The sequence below is a fragment of the Suncus etruscus genome, chromosome 10 (assembly GCF_024139225.1).
Source record: "Suncus etruscus isolate mSunEtr1 chromosome 10, mSunEtr1.pri.cur, whole genome shotgun sequence".
NCBI classification, from domain to species: domain Eukaryota; kingdom Metazoa; phylum Chordata; class Mammalia; order Eulipotyphla; family Soricidae; genus Suncus; species Suncus etruscus.
The window spans coordinates 84220766-84245868 of NC_064857.1; the positions used below are offsets into that span (position 1 = coordinate 84220766).

A 25103-nucleotide genomic window follows, 5' to 3' on the forward strand; every position below is an offset into this window, starting at 1 on the left:
CCATACTGCCCTGTTTATGTTTTTCGGCTACACTCAACAATATTTCAGCGTCACTCCTGGCTCTGCAGCCAGGAATCACTCTTGGTAAGCTTAGGGGATCTACGAAATGCAAGGGATTGAACCCAGATCAGCTGTGTGCAAGTACCTTAACCCACTGTCCTATCACTCCAACGCCAGAAAAGTCAATTTATTTTGTGAAAGGCTCTGAACCTGTCTTTTTTGTTTGTTTGTTTTTTTCGGGCCACATCCATTTGATGCTCAGGGGTTACTCCTATGGGACGCCGGAGGATCGAACCATGGTCCTTCCTTGGCTAGCGTTTGCAAGGCAGACACCTTACCTCTAGCGCCACCTCGCCATCCCCTGAACCTGTCTTAATAATCATCAACATAACATTCTTCTGGTCACTAAAGAGTCATGAAATCGGTAATCTGCTATATTGTGTAAAGTGAAAAACCCAAAAACCAGGTTTGAGATAAGTCACTCCCTAGAATAACTGATCTTTGTTAGAAGCACTAATTGGTCTAGTATGAGGACCTCTTGTTATGCTAACTGAAGTTCAGAAAATCAAATCTTAGAAGTCCTCCCTAACCATCTGACAACAGCAGCAGTTTAGGTCCTGTTTGATCTAACACAGGTAACCTTGGAAGTACTTGCCATCAAAAGAAATGTCTATTACTTACTGTTGACTGAAAGCCAAACATTGTTGTCTAGGATAACTCATTATACTTAATGCGGGCTCTAAAAGGGACAGATGGGGGCTGGAGAGATAGCACAGCAGTAGGGCATTTGCCTTGCACGCAGCTGACCCAGGACAACCCAGGTTCGATTCCCAGCATCCCATAGGGTCCCCTGAGCCTGCCAAAAGCAATTTCTGAACAAAGCCAGTAGTAACCCCTGAGTGCCACCAGTGTAAACCACCCCCAAAAAAGGGACAAACAAAGAATAACATAAAATAAAAGGGACAAACAGGTTCTCACAGAAGATGGAACATGCTGCTACCACAGAAAAAAACCACCCTCCTTCTTTCATTAGACTAGGTGGGCAGGAAAATAAATCTTAGTTTTGAAGACTTTAATTTCCTGGGTCAAATCAAGTTTATGGGACTGTAGAGAGTACAGCAGGCAGGTACTTGCTATGCAAACAGCCAACCCTAGTTCAATCCCCAGCATTCAAAATGGCCTCCCAAGCACAGTCAGGAGTATTCTTGAGCACAGAGACAGGAACATGAGCACTGACATACAGTATGTCTAAAAGGAAAAAAAAAATCCCTAAAAAAAATTGGGGCCAGATAGCACAGCAGTAGGGCATTTGCCTTGCATACGGCTGACGTGGAACGGACCTGGGTTTGATCCCCGGCATCCTATATAGTCCTCCGAGCCTGCCAGGAGCGATTTCTGAGTGCAGAGCTGGATGTGACCCAAAAATAAAAAGCAAAGAATCAAGTTTATTTTTACTTTAAAATTCTGTCACATGGGGCCTGGAGAGATAGCACAGCGGCATTTGCCTTGCAAGCAGCCGATCCAGGACCAAAGGTGCTTGGTTCGAATCCCGGTGTCCCATATGGTCCCCCGTGCCTGCCAGGAGCTATTTCTGAGCAGACAGCCAGGAGTAACTCCTGAGCACTGCCGGGTGTGGCCCAAAAACCAAAAAAAAAAAAAAATCTGCCACATGGCAAAAGTAATCTAGAAAACTGAAGCTCTTTCTGAATATCTATAAGCAATTTAATAGGAGAGAGAGGGAGAGAGGGAGGGAGAAGAGAGGAAGAGAGAGAAGAGAGAACACATGCTCTCAAACACATGTACAAGGCTAGTTCTCTACCCCTGAAATATTTATCCAGTCCTTCTTATTTATTATTTATTTGTTTTGTTTTGCTGCTTTTGGGTTACACCCAGTGATGCTCAGGGTTACTCCTGGACCTGGGCTTAAGAAATTCTCCTAGGACTCTGCCCTCTCCTCTCCCTCTCTCTCTCTACCTTCTTCCCACTCCTTTTCACTCCCCTCTTCCTATACCTTTCCTCCTCTCTCTTATCTTCTTTTACTTTTCTCCCTTCTCTCCTCTCTCTTTTTGCCTTTCCTCTCCTTCCCCCATTTAAAAAAAAAAAAAAGAAATTCTCCTAGTGGGGGCTGGAGAGATAGCATGGAGGTAAGGCATTTGCCTTGCATGCAAAAGGTCATTGGTTCGAATCCCAGCATCCCATATGGTCCCCTGAGCCTACCAGGAGTGATTTCTGAGCATAGAGCCAGGAGTAACCTCTAAGCACTGCCGGTTGTGACCCAAAAAAAAACAAAAAACAGGAAGAGGGGCCGGGCGGTGGCGCTGGAGGTAAGGTGCCTGCCTTGCCTGCGCTAACCTAGGACAGACCGCGGTTCGATCCCCCGGCGTCCCATATGGTCCCCCAAGAAGCCAGGAGCAACTTCTGAGCGCATAGCCAGGAGTAACCCCTGAGCGTCACAGGGTGTGGCCCAAAAACCAAAAAAAAAAAAAAAAAAAAAAAAAACAGGAAGAAAAAAAAAAAATTCTCCTAGTGGTGCTTAGAGTCCATATAAGATGCCACGGATTGAACCCATTTGGCTGCAAGAAAAAGGATGGCTACAAGGCCACTACTCCATTGTACTATAATTCTGGTCTAATATTTCAGTTTTTGTTTGTTGGTTTGGTTTTTTTGTTTGTTTTATTTCATTTGTTTAATTATTTTGGTTTTAGGGTCACACCGGCAGCGCTCAGTGGTTACTCCTGGCTCTATGCACAGAAATGCTGGGATTCAAACCTTCTGCATAAAAGGCAAATGCCCTACCACCATGTTATCTCTCCAGCCCCCAATATTTCAGTTTTTAAGAAAAAGAAAAACCTAAAAAAAACAAACAGAAAAAAAAACCTGGGCCTGAGCGATAGCACAGCAGTATGGCATTTGCCTTTGCATGTGGCCAACCCAGGATAGATCCGGGCTCGATTCCTGGCATACCATATGGTTGGTTCCTCTGAGCCTGCCAGGGGCAATTTCTGAGCACAGAGCCAGAAGTAACCCTTGAGAGCTGCTGGGTAAGGCCCCCTAAACCAAAAACCAAAATGAAAAACCAGGCCACGGAGTAGCTTAATGAGAGAACATTTGCCTTGCATGCATTAGGTCCAGGATCTGAGCCCAGGTACTAGGGCAAAGGGGAGGGGAGAAGAGGGCCAGGAAGGTGGTTCAGAGCATATGCTTGCCTATAGGAGCCCAGGCACCTCGGAAATGCACCAAACACTGCCAGGGGTGGGCCCCAACCAACAACAACATGTTAGGATACTTAACTCATAAACAATGAAAAGAGATTCCATATTTTGAATTCCAGAGACAGGGAGACAGGTCTCCAAATGGGCACTCTGGAATACTGCTTTATCCTTTTTGGGGGGAGGTTTTTGTTTTGGGACCACACCCAGCAGTGCTCAGGGGTTAATCCTGGCTCTACTCGGAAATTTCCCCTAGTGGTGCTTGGGGAACCATTTGGGATGCCAGGGATTAAACCCAAGTCGGCTGATTACAAGGCAAATGCCTTCCTATTTCTCCAAACCCTATCAAACGCTTTATCCTTATATCAGTAAAGAGCTGAGTCCTCACCTCCGTTTTAATACCTCTCTCTTCTCTATGCGGTTGAACAGTTCTTGTTCCCGCTCCTTCTCGGTCATCTGCTCCAGTCGGGCCCTGTCTTCCTCATCTCCCATGAGGTCTTCTCCATAGCCGTCGTGGAACTCTTCATCTTCAGAGGAGGAGTCGGAATCAGAGCTGGAGGAAGAGCTGTTGCTGTCGGAATCAGACACTTCCCCTGCAGCAAAGACCCAGAGAGACGGTTAGGCGGTGCTCATCACGATGCCCAGCAGGCCCAGGACAGACAGCTGTCACCCTGGGCTCCAAGCTAAAGGGGCACACAGCCATCCTTACTTCTTTTCCCATCACTTTGGTTCGCCTCTGGCCAACTGCTAACAGGTCACAGAGACAGGCTGAAATAAGAAACCAGCCCTGCATCTGGGTACTCAGAACCTAGGATGTGCCAGGCTCCAGCAGTGAAGTACATCCACAGCCCAAGGATTATTTGTATTATGGTTTTTTGTTTTTGGATCGCACCCAGATGCACTCGGGTTACTCCTGGCTCTGTGCTCAGAAATCACCGCTGACAGGCTCAGTGGGGGCCATATGGTGTGCTGGGAATTGAACCTAGGTCCATCCTGGGTCGGCTGCATGCAAGACAAAATACCCTACTGCTGTGCTATCGCTCCCGCCCCTACTTGTCTCTATTTTAGTCCGTAGCTAGTCCTGGTGGTATTCAAAGGGTTGACCCCAGCTCAGTATACAGAGCATTACTGTTCAGGGCCAAGGATCAAAACTGGGTTCCCTCATGCTAAGCATGTGCTCCAAACCTTTGAACTATTTCCTGTCATCCTGCATGCTCTCTTTGATTGACTGATTTTATTTATTTATTTATGTATTTATTTGTTTGTTTGTTTGTTTGTTTTTGGGTCACACCCGGCAGCGCTCAGGGGTTACTCCTGGCTCTACGCTCAGAAATCGCTCCTGGCAGGCTCAGGGGGTGATATGGGATGCCTGGATTTGAACCACTGTCCTTCTGCATGCAAGGCAAATGTCCTACTGCTGTGCCATCTCTCTGGCCCCAATGATTTTGTTTTTGGGCTACACCCAATGGCTCTCAGAGATTACTCCTGGCTGTGCGCTCAGAAACTGCTCCTTGGGGCCAGAGAAAGATAACAGAGGTCCCCTGAAATAAAAAATTTTGAGGGCCCGGAGAGATAGCACAGCGGTGTTTGCCTTGCAAGCAGCCGATCCAGGACCTAAGGTGGTTGATCCAGGACCTAAGGTGGTTCGTTCGAATCCCGGTGTACCATATGGTCCCCTGTGCCTGCCAGGTGCTATTTCTGAGCAGACAGCCAGGAGTAAACCCTGAGCACCGCCGGGTGTGGCCCAAAAACCAAAAAAAAATAAATAAATTTTTTTTGAGCTACACTTGTAGTTGTTTGGGGACATATGTGATGTCAGGGGTTGAAATGGGTCAGCTTCTTACAAGGCAGGCCTTTCATGTACTTCTATTCAATCACACTTTTTCGGTGGTGGTGAGGACCTTCAAACAGTGCTCATCTGACATGAGAGGCCACTTGGCCAGTCAGGCTCATTGATGGTTCAAAGCTGGGGTCTTGGAGGATGCAGCCCTGTTTAGGTGATGCTGAAGAATACTAACGCTCCTCCAATGGTATGTGGGAGGGGTACGCAGTGCTGGGGACCAGAGTAGGCTTGGACACATCCCTTACTTGTGTCATCTCTCTCCTGTGTCCTATCCTCAGCATGCTCTTTTACTTTAATTTCACCACTTGGAAAATAGCATAGGGTTTGCTACTGTGCAGTGCAGTGGGTACTGCCTTGCACATGGAAAATCTAGGCTTGATCCCTGGCACCTCATATGGTCCCCATTCCCCAACAGGAGTGATCCCTGAGCACAGCCGGGAATAAGCTCTGGTGCAGTTGAATGCTGTCCCTGACCTCAAAAAACAAACAAACAAACAAAAAAAAACCCACCAAAGACCAAGAGAATAGAGCTGAGAGAATATTTTATCTGCATCTTTTACTCAGGGTTACAAGTAACATTGCCACTGGGGCTGGAGTGATAGTACAATGGGGAAGGCAGTTTGCCTTGCAGGCAGCAAACACAGGTTTGATTCCCAGCATCCCATATGGTGCTATGTACTCTGCCAGAAGTAATTCCTGAACTCAGAGCCAGGAGTAACCTCCAAGGCATCACTACGTGTGGCCCCCTCCCCCAAAAAACAAACAAATAAATTACAGATCACATATACATTGTTATTTATTCTGCTGCAGAGAGTAAGATACAGTATTTCCTAATAACCTTCATGTTGAAATACTTTGAAAAAGGGCAGTCTCTGGGGCCAGAGACATAGCATGGAAGTAGGGAGTTTGCCTTACATGAAGAAGGACAGTGGTTTGAATCCCGGCATCCCATATGGTCCCCGAGCCTGCCAGGAGCAATTTCTGAGCTTAGAGCCAGGAGTAACCTCTGAGCGATGCCAAGTGTGATCAAAAAAAAAAAAAAAAAGAAAAAAAAGAAAAGAAAAGAAAAAAAAAAGAAAAAGGGCAGTCTTTTATATAACCAATATACAATTATCAAATTCAGGAAATTTAGGGGCTGAAGATAGTACAGCAGGCAGAGCACTTGTCTTGCTTTTGGCCAACCTCGGTCCAATCCCTGGCACCCCATATAGTTCTCAGAGCCCTGCCAGGAATGACCCATGAGTACAGAGTCTGAAAACCACTGAATGTACCCCCCCCAAAAAAAAAACCTAAATTGATAAAAAAATTTTTGTTTGTTTTTGGGTGACACCCAGCTCAGAAATCGCTCTTGGCAGGCTCAAGGGACCATATGGATAGCGGGATTTGAACCATCGTCCTTCTGCATGCAAGGCAAGCGCCTTATCTCCATGCTATCTCTCAGGCCCCTAAATTGATAAAATTTAATGCCGATTAACATTATCTAATATATAGTCCATATTTAAGTTTTATCCACTTCCCCAATATAGTTTTCTTTCTTTTTTTTTTTTTTTTTTTTTTTTTTTTTTTTTTTTTTTTTTGGTTTTTGGGCCACACCCAGTAACGCTCAGGGGTTACTCCTGGCTATGTGCTCAGAAGTTGCTCCTGGCTTGGGGGACCATATGGGACACCGGGGGATCGAACCGCGGTCCGTCCAAGGTTAGCGCAGGCAAGGCAGGCACCTTACCTTTAGCGCCACCGCCCGGCCCCTAGTTTTCTTTCTTTACAAGAGGAGGCAGGGGTCTCCTGAGTGCTGCTGGATGTGACCCAAAAACCAAAAATCAAAAAAAAACCAAAAAAAAACCAAAAAAACAACAAAAAAAAAAAAAACCAAAAAAAAAAAAACCAAATCACTTCTGAAAGACACGGAGGACAATATGGAACACCAGGGATCAAACTGCAGTCCGTTCTAGGTCAGTTGCGTGCAAGACAAATGCCCTACCACTGCGCCACTGCTCTGGCCCTTTGGCTTCCATGTCTATTTCAAAGGCTCACACAGCACAGCATCATGAGACCCTGGTTCGTGCAGTCACTCGTGCCATTCACTTGCTGTCTCTAAAAATGCACTCTTTGATACTTTCTGATTAGTAAAAAGACATATGGAGAGATGCTTAGAGAATGTGTAAACATTTTGTTTTTCAATAAATTCTCACAAAATAATTTTAAAGATTTGTTCAAATTTCTGGAATAAATTACTACCATAAGGGCCAAAAATCTGGTGATTTCTGACTATCTATCTGACTTCTATATATTTCTATATAAAAATATATGTATGATTTCTATGGTTACTAGATGCCATTTTATAAAATCAATGCTTCAGTGAGTGATTAAACTAACAAGGGGCCCCAGAGATAGTACAGAGAGAGGGTTACCCTGCATGAAGAGAGAGGTAGGGCATTTACCCTGCATGACTATAAGGTCCCCTAAACCCACCAGGAGTAATTTCTAAGTACTGAACCAGGAGTAAGCACCGAGTACCAATGGGTATGGCCCCCAAACTATAAACAAACAAACTAACAAACAAATAAATGAATAAATGACAGAAGGAAAAATTTACTTAAAATTTGTGACTGAGTTCCTAATAAAAAAATTTTAACAAGATAAAGAGGGGTATGGAAAAGGCAAAACAGATTACTCACAAGTATTAAGATAAACCAGAAATCTATAAGAACTGTTAGTTATATAACTAACTATAAGCTTGACTTAGAGTGAACATTCTAAATTTTTATTTTGTTTGTTTGTTTTTGGGTCACATCTGGCAGCGCTCAGGGATCTATTCTACATAGTTTAAGTTAAAAATCTTAAAAAAGGGGCTGGAGAGATAGCATGGAGGTAAGGTGTTTGCCTTGCATGCAGAAGGACAGTGGTTTGAATCTCGGCATCCCATATGGTCCCCCAAGCCTGCCAGGAGAGATTTCTAAGTGTAGAACCAGGAGTACCCCCTGAGTGCTCCTGGGTGTGACCCAAAAAACAAAAAACAAAAAAAACCTTAAAAAAACTGGGTCTGGAGAGATAGCATGGAGGTAAGGCGTTTGCCTTTCATGCAGGACGGTGGTAGGAGCAATTTCTGAGCGTAGAGCCACAAGTAACCCCTGAGCACTGCCGGGTGTGACCCCACCCCCACCCCCCCAAAAAAAAAAAAACAAAACTTAAAAGTTTGGGAAGCAAGGCCGGAGAGATAGCATAGAGCATAGCGGTAGGGTGTCTGCCTTGCACACAGCCAACCCAGGATGAATGGTGGTTTGAATCTTGGCATCCCATATGGTCCCTCGAGCCAGGGGCAATTTCTGAATGTAGTTCCAGGAGGAACCCCTGAGCAATGCCAGGTCCTATCCAAAAAAAAAAAAAAAAAGCCAGAGAAAAAAATAATTTTGGGAAGAGCGGCACTATGGATACCAGGGCTTACTTCTAGCTCTGTGCTCATCACTCCTGGTGTTACTCGGGGGACCATATGGGATGCTGGAGATTGAATCCAAGTCTATCATGTACAATAGAAGAACTCTACCTGCTGTGTTCTCTCTCCTACCTCACAGGGGATACTCCTGCCTCTGTGCTTGAGGGTACCTTGTAGAGGTGCTCAGAAGACTACATGGTGCAGGGATTGAACCCAGGTTTCATATCATGCAAAGCATGCTCTCCAGCCCTTGGCATTATCTCCCTGATCCAAACCATAATTTTACTGACTTAATATTGGGGGGTGGGGTTGGGCCCACACTAACAGTACTCAGGGAACATTCCTGGCTGTGCTTGAAGTGCTATCCCATTTCTTGGCCCCATATATAAAATTTTTGAAAAAAAAAAAAAAAAAGTAAAGTTAGGGCTAGAGCTATAGCACAGCAGAGAGGGCATTTGTTTTGCACGTGGCTGACCCAGGTTTGATCCTCAGCATCCCATATGGTCCCCCGAGCCTGCCAGGCACAATTTCTTAGTGGAGAGCCAGGAATAACCTGAGCACCATCAGGTATGATACAAAAACCAACCCTCCCCCCAAAAAAGGAAATGTAAAGTTACTATTCTACTCCTAGAACAAATTCACATGAAACTAGCAGTAGTAGAAAGTCCATCTCTGATTTCCCAGCAGAACACTTAACGAGCTCTGTCTGTTTTTTTTTGGTTTTTGGGTCACACCCAGCAGCGCTCAGGGGTTACTCCTGGCTCTACGCTCAGAAATTGCCCCTGGCAGGCTCCAGGGACCATAGAGGATGACAGGATTTGAACCACCATCCTTCTGGATATAAGGCAAATACCCTACTTCCATGCTATTTCTCCGGTCCCTGAGCTCTGTCTGTTTTAATAAGCCCACATGTGACCAGAAAAGAGGGAAGGACCTGAAGGAGTGTGGCTGGAACCTCTAATGCAAAGGCTCCCCAGAGGTTTCCAGACCCTCCCACCATTCAAGACTATAGTCTTTTTCCTGCTTCTAATCCTCAGAGGATGCATGATCTGTGACAAGGTGGACCAGTACAATTTAGGCAGAGGCTTTGCTGAATGTAGGCCTGTCCCTTGTGCTCTGCCATCCTGTGGTGGTAGGGACCAAACCCTGGTGGCCCCAGGCCCTCCTCTGCATTTCATTCTTCACCTCTTTTGTCCCTCAAACCTTGGCTGGCTATTGCTTTGGGCCTCAACCTGACCACATAGAGACTCCCTCTGGGCCTGGGCCGAGGCGCTCACCTTCCTCAGGGGCCGAGCTCTCAGCTGAACTGTCTTTGTCCGAACTGCCTGAGGAGGCAGTTTTGTTGGCCTGCTTCTTCATGGTTCCTTTCTTCTCTATTTTTCTGGCCTTTCCTTTCTTCTTATTTTTATTGCTCCCAAATGTCCACTACAAGGAGAAAAGAAAAAGGACAACTGAAAAGGGGGCTTTACTGGGAAAATACTGACAATTCAAGACAAAGGGAGTCTGACATTCATCAAAATGATCACCACAGTCCCTTCCTCTGACCGCCCCATATAAACACACTTTTTTTTTTGGTTTTTGGCCCTACAAACACACTTTTGATGGAGAAAAAACATGGACATTTGAAACCTGGATCAAAATTCTTAATGTCTGGCGTGTAATTTGGTGGAGAAAATAGTATACTTTCAAATCATGACCAAAAAACAAAAATACATTTTGACAAGTCAACTGAGCTAAGGGAAAATGAAGCAGTGAAGAGCCTCTGGGTCCTGTGGCAAGGTAGGCAGACACTGTGAGGGGCTATGCGGTCTGGGTTGCAGGACACAAGGTTCAGTTCTGGACTGGGAATCAGGAAGGAAGGGAATGAAGTCTGTAAGCAGGAGGTAACTACACAAAACCAGGAAGAAAGTATAAGGGCCACTCTTTGTACTGGGTTGGGTAGAACAGTAATTACATGTTTGACTCTTTTAAAAAAAAAATCCATACATGCTACACAGCTGCAACGTAATGCTTAAACTGAGAGTATAAATGAGATAGCCCATCTAAGTAGAAAGAACTGACAACAGGGGCCTAAGCAATAGTCCAGTTGGTAGGGTATTTGCCTTGGCATGCTGTCAACCCAGGTTTAATCCTCAGCATCTCATATGGTCCCTGAGCTCATCAGGAGAAATTTCTGAGTGCAGAGCCAGAGTTAATTCCTGAGCATTGCCAGGCATTGACTCCAAATCCAAAAATAAATAAAATGAAAATAAAAAAGAACCTATAAGAGGCATTATTATAGATATAGGCTGGGGCTGGAGCAGTAGTAAAGCGGGTAGGGTGCTTGCCTTGCACGTGCTTGACCTGGGTTCAATCCCTGGCATCCCACATAGGATCGAGCATGCCAGGATTAGTTCCTGAGTGCAGAGTCAAGAGTAACCCCTGAGGGCCCGGAGAGATAGCACAGCTGCGTTTGCCTTGCAAGCAGCCGATCCAGGACCAAAGGTGGTTGGTTCGAATCCCGGTGTCCCATATGGTCCCCCGTCCCTGGCAGGAGCTATTTCTGAGCAAACAGCCAGGAGTAACCCCTGAGCACTGCCGGGTGTGGCCCAAAAAAGCCCCCCAAAAAATTAAAAAAAAAAAAAAAAAGAGTAACCCCTGAGCATCATGAGATGCGGCTAAAATTTTTTTAAAAATTCAAGCCTAGGGGCCAAAGAGATAGCATGGAGGTAAGGCATTTGCCTTGCATGCAGAAGGACAGTGGTTCAAATCCCAGCATCCCATATGGTCCCCTGAGCCTGCCAGGAGCAATTTCTGAGTGTAGAGCCATAAGTAACCCCTGAGCACTGTCGGGTGTGACCCCCCCCCAAAATCAAGCCTAAAACAAATCACCTTCACCAAACTCTTATATAAGGCAGAAAGGTCATAAGATTGCTTTTAAAACATATAATAGGGGGCTGGAGTGGTGGCGTAAGTGGTAGGGTTTTTGCCTCACACGTGCTAACCTAAGACAAACCGTGCTTCAATCCTCTGGCGTCCCAAGCCAGGAGCAATTTCTGAGCACATAGCCAAGAATAGCCCTTTAGCATCACTGGGTATGACCCAGAAAGTTAAAAAACAAAAACAAAAATACACACCAGGGGCTGGAGAGATAATATAAGGTAACGTAAGGTCCATGCCCAGCATGCAATTATTCCTAGCATCCTCACTGTCCTGTGAGCCCTATCAGGATTGGTAATCTCTTGAGCGTGGAGCCAGGAGTATGATCCAAGAATGCCACCTGTACCCTCCAAATAACCCTTACTGTAGAACCAAGGAGATAGTATGTGACTACTAGCTGGGAAGGCCCCAAGTTAGATGTCCAGTACTGCATGTGCACATGTGTGTGTACGTACACACACACATATGTGGTTGGAGAGATAGCACAGTGATAGGGCACAAGCTTTATACACAGAAGGAAGATGGTTCGAGATGGTTCGAATCCCGGCATCCCATATGGTCCCCCGAGCCTGCCAGGAGCAATTTCTGAGCGTAGAGCCAGGAGTAACCTCTGAGCGCTGCTGGGTGTGACCCAAAAACCAAAGCAAAACAAAACACACATACACGCACCTTGTACTCTGAGCCCACAGCACCCTGGGTCGTAGCATTAGTATTCTGAGCACTTATAGGCCTGAGTACCAGGTACCTGGCCTTCAGTCACTGGGAGGGGTCACGCCATGGATGGCCCTAACACTGTGGAGAGTAGTCCATAGGAAAGATAAATTCAGGCTACTGTTACACGAGAAGCTCAAGAGGTAGAACACTTGTCTTGCATTTTTGAAGCCCTGAGTTTCAAACTTTGACGCTGAAAGGCCCCGTAAACACGGGTGGATGTGGCCTACTGCAGTCTCCAAACTCTAGAGGATTGCAATTCTAAATGTGAACCCCATTATCAAAACAAAACAAAAGGCCTGAACATACAGCAGGCAAGGCTTTTGTTGTGCATGCGACTGATCTGGGTTCCATCCCCAACGATTATGGTGCTATGGTGCCTTGAGCTGTGCCAGAAGTGATGTTTGAATGTAAAGAGTTTGCCCTTAGCACTTCTGGGTGTGGCCCTCAAACAAAAACAAAATAGAATCAAAAGCTATTTCAGGTTCTTTAGCTAAACTGGACAAATTTTTTATTTTTTATTTTGGGTTTTTGGTCACACCTGGTGGTGCACAGAGGTTATTCCTGGCTCTGCGCTCAGAAGTTGCTCCTGGTAGGTTTGGGGGACCATATGGGATGGCGCATTCGAACCCAGGGTTCATCCTGTGCTGGTCTAGTGCAAGGCAAATGCTTTACCGCTGTGCTATCGCTCCGGCCCTGACAATTTTTAATATTGACTTGTAACAGGATTATTTTGCAAAAAAAATATTTTATTTGGGGGGGGCCGGAAAGACAGCATGGAGGTAAGGCGTTTGCCTTGTGTGCAGAAGGTTGGTGGTTCGAATCCCGGCATCCCATTTGTTCCCCCGAACCTGCTAGGAGCGATTTCTGAGTGTAGAGCCAGGAAGAACCCCTGAGCGCTGCTGGGTGTGACCCAATCCCCCCCCCCCAAAAAAAAAGTTATTTGGAAACTATATGTATTCTAAGTAATGTATTAGTTATACATTACAAATTGGTAGTTACATGCATAGAAATCCCCTTACATAAGTGTGGAAGCAATCATCCACTGCACTCTCCAGCCTCTCAGCTATTCTGTGCTTTGGGGTCAGTGGTACTCAAATGATACAGGCACTGCTTGGGGACCATGCAGGGAAGAACTGGTGTCTGTTGCATAAAGGCAAGTTCTTTTTTTTTTTTTTTTTTTTTTTTGTGGTTTTTGGGTCACACCCGGCAGTGCTCAGGGGTTATTCCTGGCTCCAGGCTCAGAAATTGCTCCTGGCAGGCACGGGGGACCATATGGGACGCTGGGATTCAAACCGATGACCTCCTGCATGAAAGGCAAACACCTTACCTCCATGCTATCTCTCCAGCCCCTAAAGGCAAGTTCTTATTTCCTATACAATCTCTCCAGGTACCATAAGCTATTCTTTTCTTTTTTGGGGGTGGAGTATGGATATTTGGGCCATACCTTGTGGTACTCCTGCTAATCTTTTATTTTGGGGGGGGGGACACCCAGCAATGCTCAGAAATTATTTTATTACTCAAAACTCATCTCAGGTCCAAAAAGATACTATTTCCATAGGCTTTTTTCATTTTACTTTTTATTAGATGCATGCATTTTTTGTTTGGGGGCAACTTTTGGCTCTGTACTCAGGGGTCATTCCTGGCGATGCTTTGGGGAACCTTACTGGGGTTGGCTACATGTAACGCAAGTGCCTTAACCCTTTTTGATCTTCCTAAACTCTGGTTTTTTGGGCCACATCGGGTAAAGCTCAGGGGTTACTCCTGGCTATTCGCTCAGAAGTTGCTCCTGGCTTGGGGGACCATATGGGACGCTGGGGGAAGGCTAGTGCAGGCAAGGCAGGCACCTTACCTCTAGCGCCACCGCCCGGCCCCAAACTCTCAGTTTTTTAATGCATTTTGATTTTTGTACTCAAGGACAACTGAAATAAAACAGCTACATTTTCTCAAATGCTGTATTTATTAAAAACAGCAATCTAGGGGCTAGAGAAATATAACAGTGGTAGGGCATTTTGCCTTGCAAGCAGTCGATCCAGGACGAATGGTGGTTCGAATCCTGGCATCCCATATGGTACCCCGAGCCTGCCAGGGGTGATTTCTTAACACAGAGCCGCCCAGAGTAACCCCTGAGCACCACCGGGTGTGACCCCAAAACCAAAAATAAATAAATAAAACTAGCAATCTAAAAGCAAATTTATCAAACTGCACTATTGCAATACTAATTATTGGGAAAGAAATCCTGTTTTCTGACACCCATCCCCCAAAGCGCCACCAGAAGTGACCCCTAAGCACAGTCAGTAGTAGTTTTTGAGTACTGCCACATACGGCCAAAACTCCAAGCCAGAGGCCAGAACAATAGCACAATGCTTGCTGTGCAACTAGGGTTTGATTCCTGGCATCCAACATGCTGCCCTGAACAGCTACGTATGATTCCAAAACAAAAATCAAACAAATTCCAAACCAAACAAAAATAAACCTCAGGGGGCCGGGCGGTGGCGCTAAAGGTAAGGTGCCTGCCTTGCCTGCGCTAGCCTTGGATGGACTGCGGTTCGATTCCCCCGGTGTCCCATATGGTCCCCCTCGCCAGGAGCGACTTCTGAGCGCATAGCCAGGAGTAACCCCTGAGCGTCACCGGGTGTGGCCCAAAAACCAAAAAAAAAAAAAAAAAAAAAAAAAAAACCTCAATGCTTTCCTTTCAAAGCCTTCCAATCATATTTTATTTTCATCAAAGATACTATTTTTTTTTTAGGGTATTCTTGTTTTGGGGTCACACGTAGCAATGCTCAGGTCTTATTCCTAGCTCTGAACTCAGGAATCACACCTGGTGGGCTCAGGGAACCATATGGGGTACCAGGAGTTGCAAGGCACATGCAACACAAGTGTCCTACCCGCTGTACTATCACCCCAGTCTGAAGATACTATGTATTTTTCCCCCCAGAAAAGTTTCAAGTTTTTGTTTTTGGGTTACACCTGGCAGCGCTCAGCAGTTACTTCTATCTGTGCTCAGAAATCACTCCTGGAAGGCAAGGGGGACCATATGGAATGCCAGAATTCGAACCACCACCTGTCCTGGATCAGCAGCTTTGTGCGAGGCAAACGCCTTACCACTGTGCTATCTCTCTGGCCCCCCCCCCTTTTTTTTGCCTTTTCTACCCCTCCACCTCTTCCTCTCCTGTGCCTGTTCCTTTCCCTTTGCTATTGCTGTTGTGATGACCAAGGGTTGCACATCTGTCTGTGGTGCTCAAGGGTGCACATGAAGAGGTGGGGGAATCAGCTCAACTTCAGTGTCTGCCCCCCCCCCCACTATGCACTCTGCTTTAAGTACCTGAGGATCCCAGATGGCTGCTGAGAAACTGGGGATTCGGGTGGGAGCTCAAGCTCGCAAAACAGGCACTTGCAGCCATAGAATCATCCTCTAGATCCCTTCCCTTCCCTGTTGTTATTGCTGCATCCTGGGATTCCTACAGTGCACTAAAAATCACTTTTTGTGCCAGAAGTCACACACATACCATCACAGCCAAGATCTATCTTACTTGACACACGAGGCACTCAAACCAAGCCTGAAGTTTCATGCCTTGTGCAAGGCATTCTACCAATGGAGCTGTTCCCAAGCAAAGAATAGTCACTGTCTTCTTCATGCCTCCTTCCCCCCCATCCTTTTATGGGCACTGAGCCCAGGCCTTATACATGATGGCAAATGCTCCATTGCTGAATTGTTTCTGGGTCCCAAGAAATGTTTTTTAGGTCATAGTGAAAGCTCCTAAAGAGGCTACTATAGATTTTTTAGTTAATTAAGCTACAATAAATCAACTTGTTATGTGGATGCCAGAGTTTAATTTGAGGTAATTGTGTATAAAATACTTTTTCATGATTGGCTTGGTTCTAAGAAACAGCACAACTGCAGTTAGAAGACTGAGTATTCACTGGCTGGTGATGAAATAGGCAAGACCCACCTTTGCCAGAGAGGTCACCTTGGCCCTTCCACAGCTACCAACAGTTATTGAGAGGCTGGGTGCCAAAAGGCTGAGTGTCTGGAGTTGTGTCAGGGTGGGTGAGTTTATCTTTGTTTGTTCAGTTTTGAGTTTCTTTACTGTAAGAGTCTAAAATTTTGAACTCGGGGGAGGGATGGAGTTTTTACGAGATTAAAAAATACAAAACAAAAACGGGGCCGGAGAGATAGCATGGAGGTAAGGCGTTTGCCTTTCATGCAGGAGGTCATCGGTTTGAATCCCGGCGCCCCATATGGTCCCCCGTGCCTACCAGGAGCAATTTCTGAGCCTGGAGCCAGGAATAACCCCTGAGCACTGCCGGGTGTGACCCAAAAACCAAAAAAACAAAAACAAAAACAAATCTAAATGTGCATGAAGGTTCACAGGTGAGCCAGCTCAGCAGGGGCAGGAAAGCTACCTGGCTGGTAAACCACTCACTCCAATCTGCTTCCACTGTTGCAGCCTTACTTAGATGAGTGAGAGGATGCTCCTCTCTCAGATGAGTGAGAAAAGATCAGCGTAAAAATAGCAAGAAAATGTTCTGATTTTAAAAGGGGTTTCCAGGCTGGCGAGGAAGGTAGTTATCTTCTACTCAGTTGACTGGAGTTCCATCTCCAGCACTCCGTATCTGAACACCACCAGGAATGATTCCTGAGTGCAGAGGCAGGAGTAAACCCTAAGCACTGGCAGGCAAAACACCTAAAAAGTCAAATCAAAAGGCTTTCTTGGCAAAGCCTGAGCAAGTAGGTGCCGTATTTGCCGGCGTATAAGATGACTCCCTAATTTTGCAGTTAAAACATAGGTTTAGGCCTATATTCGCTGTATCAGACAGAACGTTCCTGTGCTGCAACTGTATGTATCACAGTGGGCCAATCAAAACAAGCAAAGGTTCCATGGTTATACTGTAATAGACTTCCTCTCTGACTCTGGCCAATCTGAGCAGACTTTTGACAGTGTAGATTCGGGTCCAGAACATTGTCTACTTTGCATGCATCAAAAACCTGCTTGGATTGACTGAGTTAGAAAGGCGGTCCGAGCAGCCTTGCAGTGATTGGTGCAGGATCAAGTTGGAAAATTGATTTTGTGGCAATATTCAGACAATTTTCATTTAGCGGCATATTGAAACATTTTTCGGGATATATACTCAGCGTATGAGACGACCCCCGATTTTCGGTTGACTTTTGTTTAAAAAGTCATCTTATAAGCCGGAAAATACGGTAATTGTATTTGATACCTTCCAACAATCTTCAAAAACAATGAGAGGACAGAGTGGCTCACCTCCCACAACACTGAGGGACTACCACCAAAGGCAGACAACGACCACCAGCTGCACAACCAGTGCAGGGCTAGGCTTTGAGATTTGGAGGTTTTCTAATTCTCTAGGGAGGTGAGAGACAGTGAATAGAGTACTTGGCTTCAATTCAGTAGGTAATTCAACATGTGTGTGCAACTCCAGAGCTTCCCTCATGGAGCCAGGTACTTTACCAGTGAGTTACTTTACCCCACTGGTCTTTAGGTCACACCTGATTGTGCTCGTTTTGTAGGCTGGAGCTTGAACCACAGTCAGTCAAGTGCAACGCAAAGATTCAACACTCTCTCTCTCTCTCTCTCACACACACACACACACACACACACACACATGTCCTTTTTTTGCTGCTTTGTTTTGGAGTCACACTTAGTGTGGAGCTTGAAGGTTTGCTTATGGCATTGTACAAGGGACAGGTGACTTTGTGGTGGTGGTGGTGGTGGTGGTGGTGGTGGTGGTAACAAAACCTGAGTCTTCCACAGGCAAATTATGCACTTATCCTATTGAGCTATCTTCCCTGCTTTCCTTCTATTGCCTTTACACAGCAACACCAACAACCCACAGGTGTGGTAATCCTCAGCAATGTGGGTGGATGTAAGGGATGAACTTTGGGTCTCACACCTACGTGGCATGACACCCCCTACCATGTCCAGGCCCTCTGAGTTGACATACACTGTGTCCTGGGATCTGAGAGATAGCTCAAAGGACTAAAACACATGCTAGGCATGCAGAAGACATGGCTTCAATTCCTGGCATTGCAATTTCCCCAGCCAGTAGACCTCCAAGCACTGTTGGGTGTGCCCCCACCCAAAAAACCCACTTCTTATGAATACATCTTTTAGTGCAAGAATATGGATATCTGCTTTCTGAAAATCTATTTTCCTTTAGACAAATCTTCAATACAGAATTTTAAGAATACGTTTATTATATGAAACTTTGAAAACACAAGTTATTTACATATTATATTTATTTATGGTTTGGAAGAACACCCAGTAATGTTCACAGGATCTTGTGTTGCCATAGACTGAACCTGGATTTCTGAAATGCGAAGCATGTGCTCTGGTCCTATGACACAGTGTCACTTGCGGATGACACTCGATGTGGTGCTCAGATCTGGCAGGGCTGAGAGAGGAGTTGGGATGTGGAACATGCAGTACCAGGGAGCACATTCAGAGCCTGTGCTTCACCACTGAGTCAATTTCCCATGCCTCCATCCTACCCAGGGCAATGCTCAGCATGTAGATGAAGTTGAAGGGTTGGTTTCTTTGTTATTTTCTGGAAGGGGCCACATCTTGTGGTGCTCAGGGCTTACTCATACTTCTGCACTCAGGAATAACTCCTAGAGGGACTCAGTCATCTGTACTGGATGCTAGGGATTAAACCTGGGATTCAAACCTGGGTTAGCTGCATGCAAGGCAAGCACTTTTCTATCTCTGGCTCTCCAACAATCGTGTTGGGTTTTGTTTGTTTTTGGGCCACACTGGAAGTGCTCAGGGATCATTTCCGGTAGGCTCAGAGGACCATATACAATGCCGAGTATCAAACTCGGGTTCGTGCAAGGCAAATGCCTTATTCCCCAAACTATGACTCTGGCCTTCAACAATAGTATATTAAAAACAATTTTTTTAATCAGCTGTATTGTGCAAGACATTTGTCTTGATTGTGGCCAAACTGGGTTCTATCCCCAGCATCCCATATGGTCCCCCAAGCTAGCCAGGAGTAACCCCTATGCACTCCCTGGGTGGCCAAAAAGCCAAAACAAAACAAAAAAAGCAGCGTTTTCCCTGGAGAACAGATTACATCTGCGATACTTTTCACTCCTGTGAGTCAGATTCCCAAATGTTTTTCAGTAAGATAGATAGCATGGAGGCAGGGCATTTGCTTTGCATGCAGAAGGATGGTGGTTCGAATCCTGGCATCCCATATGGATGCGATTTCTGAGCATAGAGCCAGGGGTAACCCGAGTGCTGCCGGGTGTGACTCCCTCCCCCAAAAAGAATGTATTTATATTTTAAAACACATAATATAAATGTTTGTCCAGGAGATGGAGTGATAGTACAGCAGGTAGGGCATTTGCCTTGCACATAACCAACCCAGATTCAATCCCTGGCAACTCATATGGTCCCCGAGCCTGCCAAGAATAACTCCTTAGCACTGCTGGGTGTGGCTTAAAAACAAAAAGCAAAGAACAACTAAAAAGTTTGCCAAGTATATTTTTTGGGATGGATCTCAGGGGTCATTCCCAGCTATGTGCTCAGTGTCTTTCCTGGTGTTTGGGGGAACTGCAAGGAATCAAACTTATATTGGTGGCAAGCAAGTAAATTCCTTAACCTCTGCACTATCCCTCTGGTTTCCCTTTCAGCATATTTTCTTCCAAGAATACACTGTAAAGATTTATGGCAAGCAAAATTCATATAGAAATATTCCTTAGGTGGTCCGAGGGTTGTGTTATTATTAAAGCTGTTTAACATTGTCTCCTGCTCACACCCAAATTGACTAACTGGAAAAAAAATATTCCTTTATGTAGTAAAGAGCTTTAATCCTGGGAACACAGGGACAGTATAGCGGGGCAGGACACCTGCCTTGCACATAGCTAAGCTGGGTTCAATCCCAAGTATCCCATTATGGTCCTCTGAGAACCTCCCTCCTAAAAAAAAAAAAAAAAATCAAGAGAGAGTGCCTTAAACTTTATACTATTATCTTTCTAGCCCCCAAAGAGGAATATTTTATCTAGACATTAGCCTAGACCTAGCTCATCTATCCATGCAAAAATCTTAGCCTGCTGACTGTAGACAGAGAAAATGGATTCTTCTCACTTGGGAGTGTGGTGGAAAATGGAGTCTCAAGAGAAAGAACAGAATGCAAGTGATGTTAGGCCCTTCTCCACCCAAGGGAGTGAAAATGACCTGGTATTTCCTAGCTTGTTCTGGGAACATGGCTGTACCAAAAGAAAAGCTGAGATGGGGTCGAATAGTGTAGAACAGGGATCTCAAACTCAATTTACCTGGGGGCCGCAGGAGGCAAAGTCGAGGTGAGGCAGGGCCGCATAAGGGATTTTGCTTACCGAATATTCGCAATGAAAAGTAGCATTAGTAAGGAAAAAAATCGCAAAAAGTCACATTAAACATTTGCATACCCTGAACGGAACTGCTCGGGGTATGCGAATGTTTAATGCGATTATTTTTCTTACTAATGTGATTTTTATTGCCATTATTCGGTAAGTGAATAATCGCGAATACTGCGATATTTGAAGGCCTGCCGCGGGCCACAAAATGTTGTACGGAGGGCTGCGAGTTTGAGACCCCAGGTGTAGAAGGTAGGGCACTTGCTGTGGTTTGACAATAGAGCTTTTGCCTTACGAATGTAGAGTCCTGAATTCTATTCCTGGTACCGCATGATTCCATTCCACTGCTAGGAATGACCCTTGAGCTTGGAACAGTCCCAAAACACTGCAGGGAGTACCCCCAAGCAAAAATTAATAAGTAGTTCCCTAAAATAGAGTCCAGGAATAGCTCAGCAGTGGAGCACTTGCCTGACATATGTGAGGTATTGGGTCAATCCCTGGCACTGCAAGAATAGATAAATAGAAAGTTCCCTTGGGCCAGGGAGATGGCTCAAAGGGCTGGAGCACAGCGGGCTGGAAGGCTAGGTTCAATCTCTGGCACCACATGGGTTGTGGACCCAGGAAACAGAAAGCCATTTGGCATTGTATTTGTTTTGGTGAGTTTTGAGGCTGTTTCCAAGTGTCCAGGGCTTACTCCAGGATCTATGCTCAGGATTAGTCCTATGAGCGTTCAGGAGACCATGGGTCAGTAGTATGCACAGCAAGTACTTTACTCAATTTCTATATACCCTTTCCAGCTCCTAAAGATTAATTTGAAGCATTTTTTTTCTTTTTGGAGGGGAGGGGTGTTTGGAATCATACCAAATGGTGGTCAAGCATGGTACTGGGTTCACACTCAGTATGAACAGCTGAGTGCAAGGCAACACCCTAAACCATGGTCTATCTCTCTTGCTTAAGTTTTCATCAACCTTTTGACCACTTAAGGCCAGCACCTGTCTATATACCGGACCTTGGACCAGCAGTTATAACCAAAGCATCAGACCAGTGATCTTCAATCTTTCTTTTGTGTGTGTGTGTGTGTGTGTGTGTGTGTGTGTGTGTTTTGGGTCACACCCGGCAGTGCTCAGGGGTTATTCCTGGCTCCAGGCCACGGGGGACCATATGGGACGCCCGGGATTCGAACTGATGAGCTCCTGCATGAAAGGCAAATGCCTTACCTCCATGCTATCTCTCTGGCCCCGATCTTCAATCTTTCTACACTGGTGGACAAACAGGCCTGGGATTGGGTTGAAAATCAGTATTGGCTAATACACTGCACATAAAACAAGTTGGGAAATGGAAGCACCTATGTATGGGTCTTCACTGAGCCTGGGAGCCAACACATCCCCAGTGAGAGCTGTGCAGAAACAAGCTGAAAACAAGGGACATCGAGGAGCAGGTCTCAAGCATAAGAGCCACACACAACCAGGGAGGGAAAGATAAAGCTGCATGTCAGGGATTAAACCCAGGGCTTCTCATACTTGTGGAGCAGGAAAAGTGTCAGGGAAGGAATCTTTTGAAGGCCAAAACATGTGTTTTATTGAACTTTGTCAATCACAGACCTCCCATCCAATTTTTCTCAACTAATAATAAGGTGCGCAGTTTGCCTCTCACTGATGAAGCAGATAATCTAAGGGGCAGTGATTAGCTAGAAGGGCATGTCTACACCATCCAGTGCCTTTCAGATGCCTAGGAGATTTTAGAAGCCAGTCCCTACTCTAGGAAACAGATGACCTTCTTGGCATTTGGCTGCAAGATGGAGGGGTGGCTACTTTGAATTTGAGTGGCAATTAGAAGCTGAGTGCTTTGAGCATCCTGAACAAGAAAAGCAAAGAAATGTCAAGATTTCAAAAAGGTGGGGCGAGAGCGATAGCACAGCAGTAGGGCATTTGCCTGGCACAAAGCCAGCTGAGGACAGATCTTGGTTCGATTCCCGGCATCCCATATGATTTCCCGAGCCTGCCAGGAGTGATGATTTCTGAGCAAATTGCCAGGAGTAAAACCTGAGCTCTGCCGGGTGTGATCCAAACACACCCTCCAAAAAAATTATTTCAGGGGGCCAGAGAGATAGCATGGAGGGAAGGCGTTTGATTTGCATGCAGAAGGACGATGGTTCGAAACCCGGCATCCCATATGGTCCTCCGAACCTGCCAGGAGTGATTTCTGGGTGTAGAGTCAGGAGTAATCCCTGAGTGCTGCCGGGTAACCCCCCAAAAAAAATTATTTCAGAAAGGTTACATCTCGTGAGCAAAAAATTCATTGCTCTTGATCTCAAAGTAGAAACTCAATTATTCTCAATTTACACAAAATAATTAAAAATAAACCGAGTTCAGGAGACTATACCAGCTAGAGACAGAATCTGCTGCTGGGCAAGAATTAGAAATTAGCTGAACTAAAACTATCTCAGCCATCTTCTATGTAGCATGAGACACAAAGGACACACGTTCAAAACACACATGTTGTGGGGCTGGAGAGATAGCACAGTGGTAGGGCATTTGCCTTGCATGCAGCTGATCCAGGACGGAAGGTGCTCAAATCCCGGCGTCCCATTTGGTCCCCTGTGACTGCCAGGAGCAATTCTGAGCACAGAGCCAGGAGTAACCAGTGTGTTATCGGGTATGACACGTAACTCCCCGCCCCACAACAACAACAACAAAAAAAAACACACGTGAAGTGTTTTAGAAACATAAAGTTCTATGTTAATGCAAGGTACAATGGGAAAAGGAAATCAGGAACTGTGAACCTCTATTTTCTTTCGCTTTGGATTCTGGACCACATGAGTTGGTGCTTGGGAAACACTCCTAAAGGACTCACGGGACCACTTTAGGTGCCAGGGGCTGAACTGATCAGCCAATGCAAGGAAAGCACCATACCTACTATGCTATCACTCTGGCCCCAAATCTCTATTTTCTTATCTGAAATAAAAGTCCAGATGGCCTCTTATCTTGAGTTTTATTTTGTTTGTGGGCCATACTTGGCTCTGTACTTAAGAAGTACTCTTGCAAGTCTTGGGGGATATATGGGATACTGGAAATCAAACCCAGGTCAGCTCTGTGCAAGGCAAGAGCTTTACCTGCTCTTCTATCTCTTTTTTTTTTTTTTGGGGGGGGGGGGGTTTTGGGCCACACCCGTTGTTGCTCAGTGGTTACTCCTGGCTGTCTGCTCAGAAATAGCTCCTGGCAGGCACAGGGGACCATATGGGACACCGGGATTCGAACCAACCACCTTTGGTCCTGGATCGGCTGCTTGCAAGGCAAACACCGCTGTGCTATCTCTCCGGGCCCTCTTCTATCTCTCTGGTCCCTAATCTTAGGGGTTTTAAAGTTATAGGATTCTATGTATACTGAGCACTATACTACGTTAAAACAAGTGTCAGAGTCTGCAGTCATTTTTTTAGATGTTGACACTATCTAGCAAAGTAGCATGGATGAAGGCATGAATACTTATCTAAGTGCTCAGGATGGTTGAAAAAATAGTGTAAAAAAAAATAATTTCACTTTCTTTCATTTCAAAGTACAAAAATCACTACTGTATTTTATAATCATGCAACCAAACATAGTAACTGGGAAACAGAATTCCTTTATTTAATCACAAAACCTTTTGTTTTGTTTGTAGAGACAAAAACCTGAAACAGAAGTGATACCAGGCCGAAACAATAGCACAGGAAGGTGTTTGCCTTGCACGCGGCCGACCAGAGTTCGATCCCTGGCATCTCCTATGGTCTCCCATGCCTGCCAGGAGTTATTTTTGAGCGCATAGCCAGGAGTAACAAGAGCATCACCGGGTGTGGCCCCACCCCCCAAAAAAAAAAACAGAAAAAAAGTGGTAAGTAGGGTCAGAGCCATAGCACAGTGGTAGGAGTTTGTCTTGCACACTTCAAACCCCAAGGGACCTCAGTTTGGGGACACACTCAGTGATACTCAGGGGTTATTCCTGGCTATGTGCTCAGAAATCGCTCCTGGCTTGGGGGACCATGCGGGAGGCTGGGAGATCAAACCATGTCCAAGCTAGGCTAGAGCGGGCAAGGCACATGCCTTACTGCTTGTGTCATCATTTCGACCCCTAATTTGCCTTTTTTGTTTTGTTTTGTTTTTGGGCCATACCCGGTGGTGCTCAGGGGTTACTCCTGGCTGTCTGCTCAGAAATAGCTCCTGGCAGGCATGGGGGACCATATGGGACACCGGGATTTGAACCAACCACCTTTGGTCCTGGATCAGCTGCTTGCAAGGCAAACACCACTGTGCTATCTCTCTGGGCCCTAATTTGCCTTTTTTTTTTTTAGTGAGGAAATTTTTGTTGTTGTTGTTTTTTGGGCCACACCTGGCGGCGCTCAGGGATTACTCCTGACTATCTGCTCAGAAATAGCTTCTGGCAAGCACAGGGGACAATATGGGATGCCAGGATTCGAACCAACCACCTTAGGATCTGGGTCAGCTGCTTGCAAAGCAAACACCACTGTGCTATCTCTCCGGCCCCAAGGGATTTATTTTTACTTATCATTTTATATGTATGTGTGAGGTTTTAAAAATAAACATAATGACTTAAAAAGTTTTATTATTTTCTAAGAGGCTTGATTAATACAAATGGAACTAG

The 25103-nt window shown here is 45.6% G+C and overlaps 1 protein-coding gene across 1 annotated transcript in view; it reads right to left on the reverse strand.

The window, feature by feature from the left end:
* Positions 1-25103, reverse strand: part of RTF1 (RTF1 homolog, Paf1/RNA polymerase II complex component) — a 74301-nt gene that overhangs the window by 25731 nt on the left and 23467 nt on the right. The window contains exons 3-4 of the mRNA XM_049782137.1: positions 9760-9907; positions 3598-3802 (exon numbers count right to left, since the gene is read on the reverse strand). Of these exons, the coding sequence (XP_049638094.1) occupies positions 3598-3802; positions 9760-9907 (353 nt within the window). The remainder of the gene's footprint in view (positions 1-3597; positions 3803-9759; positions 9908-25103) is intronic.